The sequence below is a fragment of the Acinonyx jubatus genome, chromosome D1 (assembly GCF_027475565.1).
Source record: "Acinonyx jubatus isolate Ajub_Pintada_27869175 chromosome D1, VMU_Ajub_asm_v1.0, whole genome shotgun sequence".
Lineage (NCBI taxonomy): Eukaryota > Metazoa > Chordata > Mammalia > Carnivora > Felidae > Acinonyx > Acinonyx jubatus.
In genome coordinates, this window is record NC_069390.1 from 90,331,209 (window position 1) to 90,349,858 (window position 18,650).

The following is an 18,650-nucleotide window of genomic DNA, read 5'->3' on the forward strand; positions in this document are numbered from 1 at the left end:
TGTTGAAGCCAGGTGATGGGTATATGGGTATTGGTCAAATTTTTCTCTTCGGTTTATGACATACAAAGAATTTCTCACACACACACACCAAAACAGTTTAAAAAGAAGAAAAGAATAGGATACCAGTTTTCACCCACCAGGTCAACAAACATTTTCCAATCCGATAATTCTAAGTGTTAGTAAGAACATGAAAAAGTGGGAAATCTCACACACTAATGGTGGGAACATACACTGACACAACCAATTTGGAAGAAAATTTGGCATTTTCTACCGAAATTGAAGATGTGTATTTACTACCCAGCTGTTCCCCATCTAGGCTAAGTCCTAGAAAATCTTGCTCATGGAAACACGCACAAAAATGTTCATAAACTCATTGTTTTTACTAGCAACAAATGGCAAACAACCAAATGTCTGTTTGTAAAGGAATGTGTGACTAAATCATGGTATGTTTACATAATAGAACCATAGTGAAGTTCCTGGTGTTAGTTACATGCATCCACATGGATAAATCTTAACATGGTTAAAAAAAAAAAGAATTTGTAGAATACGAACATTATAATACCATTAGATACAGTACAAAACCATGTAAAAGTAAATATGTTCTCAGGGATGTATACGTGAAAAGCTAACAATGATGAATTCAAAATTCAGAAGGGTGATTGCTTCTGATGGGAAAAGGGAGGAGAATGTAATTAAAGGCACAAAGGGAGTACCATCGAGATTGTAAGGTTGGGCTTCTTAAGCTGAGTGGAATATACAGGAGTGTACATTATATTCTTGAGTCTTTTTGTACGTAATAAAATAATGCATAATGAAAATAGAAAATGTTTTCACAATATATACAAATGTCAAATCATGTTTTATACCTGAAACTAATGTTAATATATTAATTATATCTCACATATATATACGTATATATATGTGTGTGTGTGTGTGTGTGTATATATATATATATATATATATATATATATATATGAATTTTTCCAGTAAAAGGAGGGGACGTGGTAGGGAGAAGTGAGAGGAGTGGCACAAAAGTACACATCAGGGGAATGTATTCGAAATTCATTTTGGTTCAAAAACAGACTTATTGAGAACAGGTGAATGAAACCTTGTCCTACAAGGCCCACAGTCATCTGCCGGAAGAAGACAGCTCATCTCTCTCAGTGCAGACGTAAAGAAGCTTGTAAAAGCTTGGCTTCTAGTCAGACCTTTGATGAGGCCCCCATGAGTCAGAGCATCGGTGGGTGGGCTTCTGACCCAGGTGCAGGGTCTGAGCTTCTCCTTGCCTCCACCCCTGCTGCTCCCTGCCACCTCCTGTCTATTCAGACTGGTTTCTAGATGTGTCTTAATGACACGTGCAATAAAAATTCAGGACAGCGCTGAATGCATCTTTCGTGTAGATTTCTGAAGTGAACAACGTCCCTGGGAAAGAGAAGGGCAGTAGTGTGAGTGTGAAGGATCGGTACCTGTTGCTTTCTCCTGATGCCAGGCAACTGGGGACACCATCCCCTCTGAAGCATGTGGTGTAGGCTTCTAGCCCATGAATCAGGTAAGTGACCTTTCCAGGGGGAGATGTAGGCATGTGCCGGGGCTTCATGTGTCCAGTTGGGCCGGAGGCAAAACACTGGTGATCATCATGGTATCAGCACCTCCCACCACCTACAATTTCTGGCTTCCCCATGGCCTTCCTGGGGAGTCCCCAGTTTCCTCATGCCTTCCTCGGGGGGAGTCCCCAGCTTCCCCATGGCCTTCGTGGGGGAGTCCCTGGTAACGGGTGCCTGATGGGCAATCTGAGCCCAGGATCACATACAAAGTGCTACAGACTGGTTCCTTACACCTCGTCACAGCTGCCGGAATCCAAGACCCTGTGAGACCCTGGGCTCTCTAACTCGATTTCCGGCTTTGCTCCAACTTTCTGGGTCCCGTGGTGATAGCAGTGTCAGCTGATGGTCTGCAGATCTGAAAGAGACCAAACAGAATGGCAGGGCTTGTCACCCTTCCCAGACCCCAGCATCTGTTTCCCGCAGTGGGTCCTGCCACTTCTACCTTTTATCTATTTCACTTTCCAAACCCACCATAATAGCAAGTCCCCACACCCAGATACACAATTCTTTCCTATTTTTTTGTACCACTGGCCCTCCTGGCATTTTCCTGGGCCTGGGGGAACATCTCCAACGTGACTTCAGAGAGAGAAACCATTAATACCTACTACTATTAATACCTATAATGATAATGGCTATTTTCTGAAGACTTGACAGGTGCTAGGCCCTGCCCGTTATGAGTACTTTACATGCGCCAGGCCATAGTCTGAACACTTGTTTAGTGTATATACTCCTTTAGGTATATACTGTCCTCACTTTACCAGTGGGGAAACCCAAGTACAGAGGACTTGGAATAACTTCCAGCCTTTTCCACAGCCTGCATCTTGAGCTACTGGGCTACAGTGACTGTCTCCTAAAAGCCGAAGCCGATCAGATGCTGTGGCTGAAGCCACCTTCCCATTCTCCCTTACCCCTAATAGCTTACAACGCATGACAGCTTCCTTGACTTGGCGAAAGCCACCGTCGGGGCCCCGGCCGTCCACGAAGTACATGAACCGGAGCTCAGCGGGGTAGGCGGCTCTGGCGAGGCCTGACATCAGGGGGATGGTGCGGCCCTCCGCCCCGGGAGCCTCACTCAGGGCCTGCAGCATCTGGTACTTGCACCACGGGTCCTGCAGGAAGCCTGGGGTGATGAGCAGCACGCGGCAGTGACTGTTGCTCAGTGCCTGGCACAGCTCGGACACGATGGCGCCGCCTGGGGTTGCATCCCGCAGCTGCAGGAAGCAGCGCAGGCTGGCAGTGCTGCCTTCTAGGTAGGAGACCAGCTCCTGGGCGGCTGCCAGGTCCTCCTCGCTGTGGCACACACAGACATCGTAGTCCTTGCTCCAGCGGCCGCTGCTGCCGCTGCTGCTGCCACTGCTGCTGGCGACCACGTGTGTTGGAGACGAGGTTGAGCTGAGGCCCAGGCGTGGGGGGTGGTCCTGGGAGCTCGGCTGTGAGACGTCACTGGAGGGGCCGTCTGAGGATTCCAGTATCTTCTTGGGCTTCTTCGACAGGGCCTGCCTGAACCAGTCTGTGGGGAGAGAAACACCACTCAGGCTTGGTATTCTCACCAGGCTGCCCTGGACAGAGCCCAGCCCAGCGCCCTGCTCTGGCCACTGTGCCACATTGCTCTCAGAGACCTACTGCTCTATTTCGTACATCCTGCAGGACTGGCTTTAAGGTCCCATTATCTTCAAACGTTTTGGAAGTCACGAAAACTCTGGCTCTTTTATAAGTCATGAGAATGTAATGAACGGCATGCCGACTAGTGAATAATACTGTCTTCCATATTTGAAAGTTGCCAAGAGAGGAAACCTTAAAAGTTCTCATCACAAGAAGAAAAGTTCTGTAATTATCACTGGTAATGGATGTTAACGAGACTTCTGGTGATCGTTTCGCAATATGTACAAATATTGAATCATTATGTTGTATACTTGAAACTAATATAATGTATGTTAATTATACTTCAATAACTAAATTAAAAAAAATCCTTTGTATAACAACAATATGAAAATTAAAAAGGGAAAGGAAATAACTCTGTTTCACCCACCTGATTAGCAAAGATGGCTTTGCCCTATTCCAGGCCCTTCGATTTCTGGTACCCTCCACTTACGCTACCCAGAACTTCCCGCTAGCGCTGACTAGCCAACCGTCTGCTGCTAGTCTGTAAGTAGAGCTGTGTTAAGCTGGGAAGAATCAATCAGTTCCCAAACCCACTCTCTGCACTGAGGGGAGGTGGATTTAGATTAAGGTGGGCAACCCGTTATGGGAGGGAAAGAGGGGAGGGATTGGCATCTGTCTGGCCCGGAGGAATCCCAGAGTGTTGTTGCTAAGTGGTAAAACAAAAGCATGGGAGAGGATTACTACTCAGAGCTCCTGAAGAGCAGAGAGCTTAGTGATTCACAACCTACACTTCGGAGCCAGGCGTAGATTTGATTGTGGACCTACTGCTTGCTTTCTACATGACCCTACGCAAGTCAGTCTCTGTCTCCATTTCCTCACCTGGAAAATGGGTTCATTTTAATTGCTGTTGAAGATTAATGGAGATAATGCCGTGTCTGGGATATTGTAAGTATTCCATAATGATTTCAGCTCAGCTTCTCCAGACTCTTTAAAAAAAATTATTTTTTAATGTTTGTTTATTTTTGAGAGACAGAGCAAGAGCAGGGAAGGGACAGAGAGAGCAGGAGACACAGAATCTGAAGCAAGCTCCAGGCTCTGAGCTGTGGCCCAACGTGGGGCTCAAACTTGCAAACTGCGAGATCATGACCTAAGCCGAAGGGAGACGCTCAACCAACTGAGCCACCCAGGCACCCCTCCAGCTTTTCATAGGGACAGAAAGTTTAATGTTCTGGAGATTTGTTTTCTCACTCTGCCTGGCTCCTTCTTCTGATAGGTTCTGAAAGACTTAGATGACAGAAACATGATGGTAGGTACTCAGCACAATGGTTTCCAGGCTAGGAAATGAGCCCAGCACGCATGCAAAAGCTGTGAGCCCATAGGACTGAATGTTCTATGATGCGTGCCTCTCTCCTCACTCACCACAAAGCTTCTGGGCTCTGAGGTCAAGGCAGGAGGCCTCTATCTTCAGCCTCCCTAGCATTTCCTGCTGCATTTGGCCCAGGCAGCCTTCCACCTCGCTAACACTCATAGCTGTGAACAAGAACACAATTAGGAGTCTATTTCCACTCACCAGCCATCTTGCCCAGAGGCTTCCTGGACCGGGAGCGAGGAGCTGAGGAGGTTGATGATGCCATAGTGTTGGGCTCAAAACTAACCCCATGAGACCAGGCATTGGTAAAGTGGGAGAAGGGAGGGGACTCAGTCTTGATCTTATGGAACAGCCATCCTATAAGAGACAGAGAGAGAGGATCACAAAAACTGGTCTTACCTTACTCCTAGTCCCAGCGTGTGGGCTCTAGATGTTCTCTCCTAATGCCCGACAGAGGCTCAATCTCTCTAGCCCTCATCCCTATCCCTTATCCACCACTGTGACTGGAACTGGCTTCCAAAAAAAACCCAGATCTGTGTGATGTGGTGAGACTTACAGAGTAAGGAGTTCAGCATGACCAGTTGAGGGATTGTCCTGTGCTGCCTCTGGCCAGGAGCACCCTGGGGATGTGGGGAAGGGTGGCTGGCACGAAGCCGCCATGGTAAGGACTTCCTGTGTTGGAAGAGCAGGGAAAGATGGCATGGGAGGAGGAGGACCCTGGGCTCATAGGAACACATAACTCTCAGGTCATCCTAAATACCCCAGAAATCAACCTGAAGACTGGCAGAGCAAACTCCACAACTAAAGGGGGAGAAAAGGCCACAAGAAGAAGGTAGGAAGCATGGAGATGTGGTTTGGGGTGGGAGGGAAGGGATCCTGGCTGCTGCAGAGGGGAGGGAGCTGCAGTCACGGAGAACCGTGTGAGAGAGAGAAGTTCTAGGAGATGAGTGTCAGGAGACAAGTTGAACGTTTCCCCAAAGCCATTGGCTACTGAAGCAAGAGGAGCTGAATTTCATGAGATTTTGCAACCAGCAGGGCTTAAAGGCTGGAGTTGTAAAGGTTGGAGGGCTTGGCTGGGATAGAGCCAGAGGGCGCTTCCCTGCTCCCAGTGGGCAAGGAAGCAGGAGAGCAATAGGGAAAAGTGATCTGAAGAGGGCCTGGGGCACACAAGAGAGATCATTGCTCTTCTCCTCCTGAGAGGCAGTTCACAGAGAACTTTCCTGGAACAAAGGAGCCAGCCAGCACCATTTCCCTCCTCCTCCCCCCTCCCCCTTACCTCAGCGTAAACAGGGAACCACTGGGGGAGGCAGCCCAGAGGGACACTGGCTGCCTAACCTGCTTATGCCTAGCCCCGCTCTCCTGCTCCTCCCTTGCTGTCTGGTGGGACTGCCCCACTCCAGCAAGCATGACTCAGTCCCAGCACAGGGGGCAGAGGGCCCCTGTCCCAGAAGACCAACACAAACCCTTGCCCACACCACATCTCCTGACCAGAGAGTTCTGCCGGGCTTCGGCTCTATTAGAAGTAGTATCAGGTCTCATTTAACAAGCAGACCTAGTTAAAACTTACCATGCTCAGATCAGGACCAAACACTGCCCACTGCAGGCAAGGAGAGCTTCTGCAGACAACTGGCCTGAAGGACAGAGCAGCCAAAACACAGCAGCAGAGTGCATGTAGCACACACCAGAGACCCTCCCTGAAGCCCCAGGCCCTGGGCACTCCATGACCTCTTCTACACAAGGCCATTGCTTTCAGGAGCAGCAGACATAACCTGCTCTTCTAACACAGAGAAGAAGGCAGAGACTTAGACAAAATGTGAAAATGGAGGAATTTATCCCCAATGAAAGAACAAAATAAGGCCAGAGCCAGAAATCTAAGAAAAACAGGTATAAGTAACCTGTTTAATGGGGAATTTAAAGTAATGCTCATAAGAGTGCTTGGTAGACTTGAGGAGAAAATGGAAAACTTCAAAGAGACCCTTACCACAGAGAGAAGAGAGTTAAAAAAGAATCAGATATTTTAAAAAGTGCAATAAATGAGATTGAAAACACGCTTGATGCAATGAACGGCAGAATGGAAGAAGCAAAAGAACAAACTAGTGACCTAGAAGATAAAGTAGTAGAAAGTAATCAGCTGAACACAAGAGAGAAAAGGATTATGCAAAACAAGAACAGACTTAGGGATCTCAGTGACTTCATCAAACATAATAACATTCATATAATAGGGATCCCAGAGGGAGAAGAGAGAGAAAAGGAAGCAGAAAATATATTTGAAGAAATAGTAGCTGAAAACTTCCCTCATCTGGAGCAGGAAACAGATATCCATATCCAGGAGGCAGAGAGAATCCCCAACAAAATCCCCAACAAAATCAACCAAGGCATGTTGTAATTGAACTGGCAAAATATAGCAATAAGGAAAAAATCTTAAAAGCAGCAAGACAAAAGAAGATGGTTACTTATAAGGGAAAACCCATAAGGCTAGCAGCAGATTTTTCAGCAAAAACTCTGCAAGCCAGAAGGTATGATATATTCAAAGAGCTGAGTGGGAAAAATCTGCAGCCAAGAATACTCTATCCAGCAAGGCTAACATTCAAAATAGAAGGAGAAGTAAGTTTTACAAACAAGAACTTCCTGTGCCAGTGCTGAAACGGGAGAAGGACAGGTGCTATTTGGACAAGTAATTATGCATCCAGGCAGGCAGATGCTGAAGAACAGAGAAAGAGCACATGCAAGAAACCTTGGGAGACTTTTCCGCCAGTCTGCCTTCCCTTGAATGACTCCCTCCTTCCACCTATCCATCCAAACACCCATGCCTCCTTCTCTCCCCCCTGCTTCCTCCCTGCTTCCTCCCCGCTGCTTCCCCACTCCCTGTGGGGAGTCGCATAGTGTGAAGTCTACAGACTCTGCAGGTAGAGTGCCTGGATGCTTACCTCTTATTAACTGTGGCCTTTGGCAAGATACTTAATCTTGCTAAGCTTCGGCTTCTCCATCTGTGAAATGAAAATAAAACTAGAACTGCTCAGCTTTATTGTGAAGACCACATGAGACAATTTATGTAAAGTGCTAATGGTTCATGGCATAGAATGTTCAGAAAATAGTGTGGGTTAGCATGTATTTAAAACAATCTAGATATTGGAGGGATACATGATGTTCACAGTTTAGAAGACTTAGTAATGTAATCAATTTTCCCCAAACGAATCTTAAGATCAGTGTTATCCAAATTCTGGAATTTGCAGCAGGGAGTGGGAGAGGGGGGTGTGGGACTGTCAGTCTGCTTCTAAATTTAAAGGGATATGCAAAGGATTTATAACCTCTTCAATGTTTCCTGGGATTGTCAAAAAAGCAGAGGCTTGCTTTCTCACTCCAACCTATCTGCAGAGGTCAAAACAGACTCCTGGAGAAATCAAAGAGAACTTGTCCTATGAAACACAAAGTAGAAGATAAGTTTCCCAATTGAACGGATGTTATTCAATATTGAGGATGATGCTCTGTTCCTTGCTAAATGCTGAACACCTTGATGCCAAGCCAATGACTATCAGACAAGATACTGATGATTCATGAAACTGTATCAAAGTTCAAAAAAGAGAGGGAGAACTTAACGCCTGCGGCAAGAGGGGCAGAAAGAAGAAGTGGAATGGGCACAGGAACCAGAGACATACCGAAACAGAAGAGCAGTTGGCTGCTAAGCTAGCCAAGGGGACACAAAAAAGGTGAAGTCTGGCATGTATATGTGGTTCTTTTGCTACCTCATATTCTTTGGATTTCAGAGAGCCTCAGTGGTGCACTGAGGTTAAGGCAGTGCCTGATGGCCACTGATTTTGAAGTCCTTTTCCAGGTCTGGGGTTGCTGTCCCGCAACATCTTCATTTCAACCAATCCAGATGTGCTTTCTCTCCCGCAGTAGTAGACAAAATGTCTCTGGGCTTTTATATCATTTCAACAGTTTGTCAATTTTGTTTTAATTTTAAAATTCATTATGTGGCCTCGATAGACTTGTAAACTAGAGAATCATTTGATATTTTTAGTGATAGCTTAAAGGTTAGAAATTAACATAATGCTTTAATCTTAACACATGTAGATTTAAAAGTTTCAGTTTCTCATGTTATGACATGACTTGGCCATACATGCTGATTTTTGGTAATTGCCTTTTTTTCATTGCTTGGTTAAGAAATCCAATTGCCCAACCGCATATGCCACTGTAAGTGGGTTGGTACAAGCCCTTTGACTAATGTTATGGACAAGTTTAAACACAGGAAATAACAGCATCTTTGACACAGGATAATTCAGCAAGATGGCAGACAAGTTCCCTTAACCCTATACACTGTCTACTTCCTGGAATCTAACTCCCCACTACACCTTTCTTGTTATCTTTCAGTTCTTGTGCAGCTGAAGTGGTGAGGCTATCACACTTAAATATGCTTTAATCTTTACAAGATTTAGTACTAGTAATATATATTGAGATAGAGGAGACATCGTTGTCAAACAGATGAGCAGATAACGAACCCAAATCTCCAAAAGGAGGGTCTAATCACTAGCTCTGTCTGTTTAGGGACTGGTTGTATTGTCTTACATGTAGTCACTTTCCCTTGTGCTTTTTACAAAATTCACAAAAGGATAGACACCTAAGTACCTACCTTGTAGATAATTACAAAGTCTTGATAAAAAAAATTAGTGAAAACTTCTTTTAAAAAAGCAACGGTATTATATCTTTAGTGGTTTTTATTTTTTTAAGTTTATTTATTTATTTTGAGAGAGCATATGAGCAAGGGGGAAGCAGAGAGAGAGGGAGGGAGGGAGAGAGGGAATCCCAAGCAGGCTCCACGGTGGCCATGCAGAGCCTGATGCAGGGCCTGAACTCAACAAAAAAACATGAGCTCATGACGGGAGCTGAGGTCAAGAGTCGGGTGCTTAACCGACTGAGCCACCCAGCCCCCCTTCCCTTTAGTGTTTCTTAGAATCCTTTTACAACATTATATGTAGAATGTGTTATGTGAGGAAAAATATGAAGTTTCACTGTACAAAATACAAAGTGTATTAAGTATTATCCAATACCCTATTGGGTCTCCAATATCTATTGGTATAGGGAATGTACTGAAACATAGGAAGACATATGATTACGATATGTATCTTACATTTCTGTTAGGCTGGACTCACTTTCTATGGTGGACAGGATAATGGTCCCCGAAAGATGTCCACATCCGAGTCCTTAGAACCAGGGAATATGCTACCTTACATGGCAAAAATAGATTTTGCAGATTAGATTAAGGATCTTGAGGGGTGCCTGGGTGGCTCAGTTGGTTATGCATCTGACTCTTGATTTTAGCTCAAGTCATGATCTCCGTTGGTGAGATCAGAGCCCTGCATTGGGCTCTGTGCTAATGGTGCAGAGGCTACTTGGGATTCTCTCTCTCTGCCCCTCTCTTGCTTGCTCCCTCTCTCTCTCTCTCTCTCTTTCTCTCTCTCTCTCTCTCTCTCTCCCCCTCTCTCTTTCAAAATAAATAAATAAACATTAAAAAAAAAAAAAAGGATCTTGAGATGTGAAGAGTATCCTGGATGACCCTAGAGGGGAAGGCCGAATGTTATCACAAGGGTCCTTATAAGAGGAAGGCAGGAGTGGGGGGAGGGTTAGAGGACAAGTGACAACAGAAGCAGAGGTCTGTGTGACATGGGGCCATGGGCGGAGAATGCAGGCAGCCTTTAGAAGTGGAAAAGGCAAGTACATGGATTTTTCTCTAGAGCCTCCAGAAGAACATAGCCCTGCCGATCCATTTTAGACTTCTGATTGCCGCCACTGTAAGCTAATAAATGTATGTTGTATTAAGCCACTACGTTTTTGGTGATTTGTTACAGAGCAGTTGGAAACTACTGCACTATCCTTGATTGTATGTCAGGCCGTGAATGGAGCAAGCGTCGAATCTTAAGACTGGTCTGTTTAAAGGTTTAAATTGTTTGAGTTTTTCACTTCTTTGATGAATAAATGATCATCACATTTCACTTGATTTGGACTTTAAATAAAGAATATCGGTTTCAAAGGCTAAGTTTGCTTCTCAAACATTTGCTAAAACACTTGTCGGGCAGGATTTGTTAGGACTTAAAGGACACTGTCACTTAAAAGTGCTCAATTTAACGGGGCACCTGGGTGGCTCAGTCGGTTGAGCAACTAACTCTTGATTTCGCCTCAGGTCATGATCCCACTTAAACACACACACACATGTATGTGTGTCGAGCCCCATGTCAAGCCCCACGTCGAGCCCACATCAGTCTCTGCGCTACGCGTGGAGCCTGCTTAAGATTCTGTCCCTCTCCTCCTTCCCTGCTTGCACTCTCTCTCTAAAAAGAAACAAAAACAATAAAGTGCTCAACTAAATTGTTAATAGCTTGATAGACACAATATTGTGTTTCTCAGAGTGATTTATAGAGCAGTTACTTTATATATGATGTGTACTGTCTGTATATGCATTTATAAGTACATATATACACACTACGTATATTTACCATATAAGATGTGTACATGTGAGGTGCCTGGCTGGCTCAGTCGGTAGAGCGTACAGCTCTTAATCTTGGGGTCATGAGTTCGAGCCCCACATTGGGTGTAGAGATTACTTAAAAAAAATATATTTAAAAATATGTACACGTGAATGTAGCATGTATATGAATATTGTGTCATACTTATGTATGTGCATACGTGTGCGTGTTTAATCGTAACTTAGCAGACTAGAGAGAGACTCCCATTCTGACTTTGAAGAATTTACCAGGAAATTGCAGGCAGCCTCTAGAAGCTGAGTGATCTCTACAATTAACCTCTAGAAGAGAAGTGATCTCCAGGTGACAGCCAGCAAGAAAACCTTAGACCCGCAGTCTTAGAACCGCAAGGAGATGAATTCTGCCAACAAAGAACAACCTGAGGGAGCTTGGTAGTGGATCTTTCCCCATTTGAATCCCCAGTGGCACTGTGGCCCCAGCTAAAACCTGGAGGTAAGCCAGGTGAGACCCCAGCAGAAGAATCAGCCAAGCCTTGCCTGGGCCCTTGACCCACAGAAACTACCAGATAATAAATAAGTGTTGGTTTAAAATGCTGAACTTGTAATAATTTGTTACCCAGCCCAGAAAACAAATACAATGATGGTTTAAAATGCCAGTTCCTGTGCCCCACCCCAAATCTACTGAATTAGATCTCTGGGTGTAAAACTTGGGAAACTGATTTTTAAACAGTAATTTCGGAAGACTTGAAAATGCCAAAAAAGTACATATGTGCGCACGTGTGTGTGCATTTAAAAGCACCTGTTTTTAAAAATTTAATTATAAGTCAAAAGTATTCTAACTGGTTATTCAAATCTAAAACTTTAGCTGAAGTTCAGCCACGTGGGAACATATCTTACTGATCAAACATGAGTGGGAAACATAATAATGTCTTTTGCAAAAAGTAGCAATTCGGTCTTGGGAAAACACCAGTTTCTTAGTTTTAAAAAATTCTCTTTGTTTTGAAACTATATCATATAGGTACTAAAGCCCACTTTAACTAAAATAAGGTGAATTTATTTTGTATTTACTTTGCTGTAGATCTGATGTAAATATGCAGGCATTGAATGTAACATAGATTGTGTCAGCAGTAAATCGGTGGATGGATACAGTTTACAAATTATGCCAATTACATACCCTTTTACATTAGTACTCTATTGAGCTTACAAAATGACTGCTTTTTATATATTTCTTAAAAAGGCTTTGGGAGGAGTAGTTAAATAAAAAATACCTAAGATCTTAAAGAAGAGCAATGCTGAGAGCTTCCACCACCAGAGTAATAGAGATTATAAAGCAACCATTAAGGCAGCGTGCTAATGTGCACAAGGACAGGCAGACGATGGAAGAACAGGGTGTCCAGAAACAGACCCATATCTCTACCGTCTCCTGATTTATGACAAGGCTGACACCGCCATGCAGTGGGGAAAATTGTCTTTTTAACAGATGGTGCTGCATCAATTTTGATAGCCTTGTAGAAAAAAATAAATTTGACCCTATTTCACAGCACACAAAAAACTTAATTTCAAGTAGATAGAAGTGAGAATAACCATAAAACTTTCAGAGGAGAATATAGGAAATTATCTTCCTGACTTTATCTTCTGATTTATTTAAAATTGTCATGGGGGCAGCTGGGTGGCTCAGTCAGTTGAGCGTCCGACTTTGGCTGGAGTCATGATCTCACGGTTCGTGAGTTCGAGCCCTGCATCAGGCTCTCTGCTGGCATGAAGAGCTCGCTTTGGATCCTCTGTCTCTCCCGCTCTCTGCCCCTCCTCCACAAGCTCTCTCTGTCTCTCTCTCAAAAATAAATTTAAAAAAAATTGAGATATAATTGACATATAACATAATAGTTTCAGATGCACAACATGATGATCCAACGTATGTATATATTATGAAATGGTCACCGCAATAAATCTAGCTAACATCCATCACTACATAATTACACATTTTTTTCTTGTAACGAGAATAAATCCACTCTCTTAGCAACCTTCAAATATGCAATAGTTTTTTTGACTCTAGTAACTATGGCGTAAATTTACATCCCCAGGATTTATTTATTTTATAACTGAGTTTGTACCTTCTGACTACCTTCACTCATTCTTCCCACCCACCACCCCTTGGGTAAGTAAAGAGTTTTTCAACTGGCCATAAATAATACAACCATCCAGAAAAAAAAAAAAAAAGGATACACTGGGCAACATTAAACTGAACTTCTGTTCATCAAAAGATATCATTAAAAGAGTGAAAAGGCAACCTCCTGAGAGAGAGAGAAGATATTATAAAAATACATATGCCATAGGGGCGCCTGAGTGGCTCAGTCGGTTAAGCATCCGACTTCAGCTCAGGTCATGATCTCACGGTTCGTGAGTTCGAGCCCCGTGTCGGGCTGTGGGCTGACAGCTCAGAGCCTGGAGCCCACTTCAAATTCTGTGTCTCCCTCTGTCTGCCCCTCCGCTGCTTGCACTCTGTCTCTCGCATTGTCTCAAAAATAAATAAACATTAAAAAAATACATATGCCATAAATATTTCATATCCAGAATATTTAAGAAGTCTTACAAACTAGGAAGAAACAGAGACAATCTACTGACAAAATGGGTAGAAGAATTGAACACTTTGCAAAAAGGCTATCCAAATGCCCAGCAGACACATGAAAAGACGCAGATTCATTAGTCATAAGAGGAATGCAAATTAATACCTCAGTGCAATACCACGGCCCATGCACTGAGCAGAGTGGCTACAATGAAAAAGAGGGACCATATCACGTATTGGTGAAGGTGTGGAGGAATAGGAACTCACACTGCAGATGGGAGTGTAAATTCGTACAACCGCTTTGGAAAACCATTTGGCACGAAACTATGCTAAAGCTGAACACACCCAGCAATTCCACACTTAAGAACATTCCTATCAGAACTGCTTATGTTCACCTGAAGACAAGTACAAGAATGCCTCGTGGCACTATTTCAAAAAATAAAAAAAACAACCCGAACGGGAAACAACCCGTGTCCGTCCATCCAAGTGTCCAGCAGAAAGTAGAAATAAATTGTGCTCTCTCTGTACAGTGCAAAATTATGCATCAGTTGAGAGTAAATGAATTACTGCTAAATGCAACACGGCTGCATCTCACATACTGTCCACGTGTCAAAAGTTCAAAACCAAGTAAAACGATTTTATGATGTGAGAAGCCAGGATAATAGTTGCCCTTAGACGAAAGTAGCCGTGGGAAGTGGACATTGAGGGCTTCTGGAGTGCTAGTGGTATTTTATTTATTCTGGATGCAGGTTCCACAGGAAATCCACTGTGTGAAAACTGGGTAAGCTGTAAGGTCGCGCTGCAATATATATATTTTTTAAGTTAAAAAACAAACAAACCAACAACAAACCGGGCTCCTGGTGGCTCAGTCGGTTAAGCCGTTAAGTGTCTGACTTCTGTTGTCAGCACAGAGCCGGCTTCTGATCCCCTGACCCTTTCAGTCTCTGCCCCTCCCCTTCTCAGAAATAAACAAACATTAAAAAATAATAATGCTTAAAACACAAACAACCAAACTAGATGCAACTGTCTCCGACAGCCAGTGAATCCTGACCCTAGGTGCCCCCCAGCTTAGGTGTCCTAGCTACCAGAGTACTCTGGGCTGCCCCTCTCTCTTGGTGGCACTTAGCAGGGCGAGTCGTAATTTCTAATTTACCCGTCTCCAGGGATCCGACAGGGCTGAACCTTTCCTGTCCAATGCTGTCACTCCAGCACTGCACAGGTATCCCAGTCCTTGACAGATGTTCACGAAAGGCCTCCGTAGGTCATGAACCCTAACTAAAGCCATCTCCTCGCTGGAACACCCACACACAGACCCATCAGAAGAGCAAAGAAGGATGCGAGGAGACCGTGGTAGAGACCCTCTCTCTACAGTTAAAGATGGAAACAACCTGACCGAGCCGGGCTGTTCAACACAAACTAAAGGGCGCGGGGGTGGGGGTGGGGGTGGGGGGAGGTTCCCTGCACGAGCTCCTTTGCGACGGAGAAGGTGACAACTTTCTCGGAGAGCCTGCTCACCCAGTTTCCGTATTCGGGGTGCTGGAAGCAGCCAGGAAAAGGGAGCAGGAGAGAGGAAAGCGGCGTCCCGGCCAAGGGACAGGGACAGGGCCGGTCCCGGCGCAGGGGCCCCCGCAGTCCCCGGGGACCCTCCTCCGCCCCGCCCACCACCCGCGGTGACCCCCACCCGGCGCCGCCCCCGTCCCCGCGTCCCCGCGAGCGCTCACCAGCGCGTGGGTGGCGGCGACCCCGCCGCGGTGCTGGCGGAGAGGCTGGCTCCGGCTCCCGCGCGGTGCCGGCCGCCCCCGGCGAGGGGAAGTGCGGCGCGCAGGCCCCTGGCCGCCGACCGCCTGCCCGGTTCCCCCGGCTCCGCCGGAAGCGGCGAGGCGGCCCGGCCCGCGGCCCCTCCTCCTCCCCGGCCCGCGCCCTGACTCTGCGAGGAGCTCCCGCCGCCGCGTCACCCGGCCCGGGAGCCGCGTCTCCCTGCTGCCCGCCGGCGGGGCCCTGGGAGCTCCGGAGCCCGCAACCGGGCGGAAACCCGGAGAAGAGGCTGTCCTCCCGCGTCCCCCGGAAACCCGCCGCGACACTGTCCCGCGTCGGGGAGAAGGAAAAGAAACCCGTGTTCCACGCATTTCGTCCTCTTGACACCCTGCAAGGCAAGATCCCATACCTTTTTTTCCTTTTCTACAGTTAAGAAAAGCGGAGCTTGAACTTGTCCAGAGGCCGCACGGTAGGTTGGGAACGTGGCTCTCGGATGCCGAAGGGGGCCGCCCGGGACACCGAAGCCGAAGCGGGAAGCCGATGCTGGCCCCTGCGCTGCGCCCCACTGCGATTCCCGAAAGGGCGCGAGGAGCGCTGCTCTGCAGGGTGACAGAGCTGCCGCACAAATGTGGTGAGCAAGACGTTGGCCGAGTCCGGGGTTAAACAGGGTGCAGGATTTCTTTACCTGCCCGTTTGCACCGTGATGAACCCGGTTTGGGTGGGGGAGGGAACACAACATGTAGCATTTCCCAAACTTGTTTCACCGTAGGAGAAATATCGGGGTCTTCCTGAGCAGGGGTCCATGGCACGCCAGTTTGGGAAACACTCCTACAACCGTGCGCACGAAATGCTTGGAGGATGCCGGTAGTTTAACAGGGCCAGTGGAAGATTCACCATCTCCCTTTCAGTCTGATTTCCTCCTTTTCTCACCATCCAGCAGAGAGAATTAGTGGCTAATCCCGGCAGGCAGTGTAGTATAAGGCTGGGCAGGAGGGCTCTGGAGTAAGATTGCTGGAGTTCGCATCCAGAGCTCATCACTTACTAGCCCTCCGACCTTGGAAGTGTGCAGCCTGCGGAGGCTCACTTTACTCATCATCGAATTTTAGGATCTGGTTCCTGGTGCTGTGGGGAGGAGTCCATGAGATAAAGTAGGTAGGCGGTACAGGAAGGGCTTCTGGGTTTCTTTTACTCTTTATGAAACTCACCTCAGCTTTCCTTGCTGGGTGCTTGATTTCTGCTGTTCCCTCCACCCGCGGGGTCCCCCCTTTCCGTGCTGCGATCCTCAAACGCCCCTCTTGTGGCAAGCCTCAATTCTGCAACTTACAAAGGAAATCCTTTCTTAACCCTGCCCCTCTGGCCTCTTTCCCTACAATCCCTGTGTTGTTCCCTACAAACCTTGTGTTGTCTGGAGTTGGGCTGATGAGGGTTAGCCCTCCCATTTGACTGAAAAGTCTCGGAGGCCCGCGGGCTCGGGTGCAGAGCAGAGTTACTCCAGGAGACACGGACAGCTTGGTGTTGGGACACAGGTGAAGAAGGCTTGGGCCCCAACTCTTGTACAGTTTGATAGATGGAATGAATGCTCTCCTACAAGCTTGAATAAAGCCCTGTGGATCTCTCTCCCTCTCTCTCTGCCCCTCCCCTGCTCACACTCTCTCCCTCCCTCTCAAAATAAACTTTAAAAAGACCTGTGGGGGCGCCTGGGTGGCTCAGGTGGCTAAGCCTCCGACTTCGACTCAGGTCATGATCTCGCAGTTTGTGAGTTCGAGCCCCATGTCGGGCTCTGTGCTGACAGCTCAGAGCCCGGAGCCTGCTTCGGATTCCGTGTCTCCCTCTCTCTCTGCCCCTGCCCTGCTCATGCTCTGTCTCTCTGTGTCTCTCAATAATAAATAACCGTTTAAAAAAATTAAAAAAAAAAAACGACCTGTGGAAGTATGGAGGATTCATCAATGTGTTCTTAATAAATAAGTACAGTATTTGTCATCTTGATGTCGCTTCGGGGTGAGGAGTCAGATGAAGCCCATTTTCCTTCTGACCCATAGATGGGGGTATTTGTACCGAAGGAAGGGGGAGTGAATATCAGGCACCTGACAAGGCTTGCTTACAGGGTTAACACAGATGTTGGGTTTGGCCTGAGTTGTCACTGCCTTGTGCCCCTGGCCAAGTTCCTTCCTGTCTTTCAGCACTGGTGGCTCTTCCTCTTTTGCTCACCTGATCAGTCCTGGCTGTCCCCCACCCCCATAGGGGCTCCTCCTGTTACCTCACTGGCATCTCCCCTGGCCTCTCTCCCTTACACAATCGATAATCAGTCACGTCCATCTCTTGTGTTTCCTTCTTCTCCCCAAAGGCTGCTTTTCAGGGGGAATGAACACTTTCCTAGATATTTCTGCTCCCACCCGCTTCTCCCTTCTGGACAGCTGTCACCTCAAACCCCACCTTCTTCCCAGAACTGCTCTCCCTCAGGTTCCCACTGACCTACTTGGTACCGATCCAGCCAGTGCACGTGCGTGGGTATCATCGCCCATTCCTTCTAGGTTCCCATGATACCTCATGCTCCTGGCTTTTTTCCTGCCTCTCTGGCCACCTCTTCAGCTTCCTCTCCTTTGGTTCATCCCTTAAACGTCAGTGTCCAGTGTCCCCCTTGGTTCCCTACTCTTCTCCCCTCGTGGGGGTGATGCCCTTCTCTTCCATGGTGTTTGCAGCCTGGATCATCCTGAGTGCCATGACAATAAACTCAACTCCTCATTAGACACCCCTACCAGGCACCTTTGACTCGACAGGTCTCAAACTGCTTCATTTTGTCTCCCACACGGCTCCTCCCTGGCATCCTTCACCTCTACGAAAGCAAGATATACATCTAGTTGTCCAAGCCAGATGCCTGAGTGTCATGCTTGACCCCGTTTCTTGTTACTACTGTCACCTCTTTGGATACACAAGCTTCTTGCAGTGACAGCGTGGGCACTATTGTTTCTGCCACATGGACTGCAGCAAAGCCTCCCATCTGGCCTCCTGCTTTGATACCACAATCTGTTCTCCACAAGGCAGTCAGAGTGATTTTTCTGAAAGGAAAATCTGCGGCGCCCGAGTGGCTCAGTTGGTGAAACTGCTGACTCACGATTTCAGCTCTGGACATGATCTCACGGTTCCTGAGCTGTCAGTGCAGAGCCTGCTTGGGATTCTCTCTCTCTGTCTCTCCCTCTCCACCGCTCTGCCCCTTCCCTACTCATGTGCATACTTTCTCCCTCTCTCTCAAAATAAAAAAATAAACTCAAAAAAAAAAAA

General features: G+C 46.6%; 1 protein-coding gene across 12 annotated transcripts; it reads right to left on the reverse strand.

Moving 5' to 3' along the window:
- Positions 1–365: 365 nt before the first annotated feature.
- TIRAP (TIR domain containing adaptor protein) lies at positions 366–15,918 on the reverse strand. 12 transcript variants are annotated; one of them, XR_008290580.1, is made up of 6 exons: positions 15,338–15,550; positions 7,503–7,562; positions 4,777–4,932; positions 2,527–3,114; positions 1,836–1,959; positions 366–1,422 (listed from the first exon to the last, which is right to left on the reverse strand). XR_008290580.1 is itself a non-coding variant. In XM_027036886.2 (6 exons), the coding sequence occupies exons 3-5, from the start codon at positions 4,838–4,840 to the stop codon at positions 1,885–1,887; spliced, it is 741 nt and encodes a 246-aa protein (XP_026892687.1). In that variant the 5' UTR covers positions 4,841–4,932; positions 7,503–7,562; positions 15,338–15,550; the 3' UTR covers positions 366–1,422; positions 1,836–1,884. The 12 variants fall into 12 exon arrangements, 11 of the variants coding, with proteins under 11 accessions (XP_026892687.1, XP_026892688.1, XP_053059881.1 ...); XM_027036886.2 differs by having other exon boundaries at positions 2,513–3,114; XM_027036887.2 differs by having other exon boundaries at positions 366–1,959.
- Positions 15,919–18,650: the final 2,732 nt, after the last annotated feature.

What these genes read in the sequence shown, in the direction of transcription:
- TIRAP (XM_053203906.1), bottom strand. Translation starts at nt 4,840, where the DNA reads ATGGCATCATCAACCTCCTCAGCTCCTCGCTCCCGGTCCAGGAAGCCT. An exon ending in GCCTCTGGGCAAGATGGCTG is followed by an intron (nt 3,115 to 4,776) that starts GTGAGTGGAAAT and finishes CTCTCCCCACAG; the next exon opens with ACTGGTTCAGGCAGGCCCTG.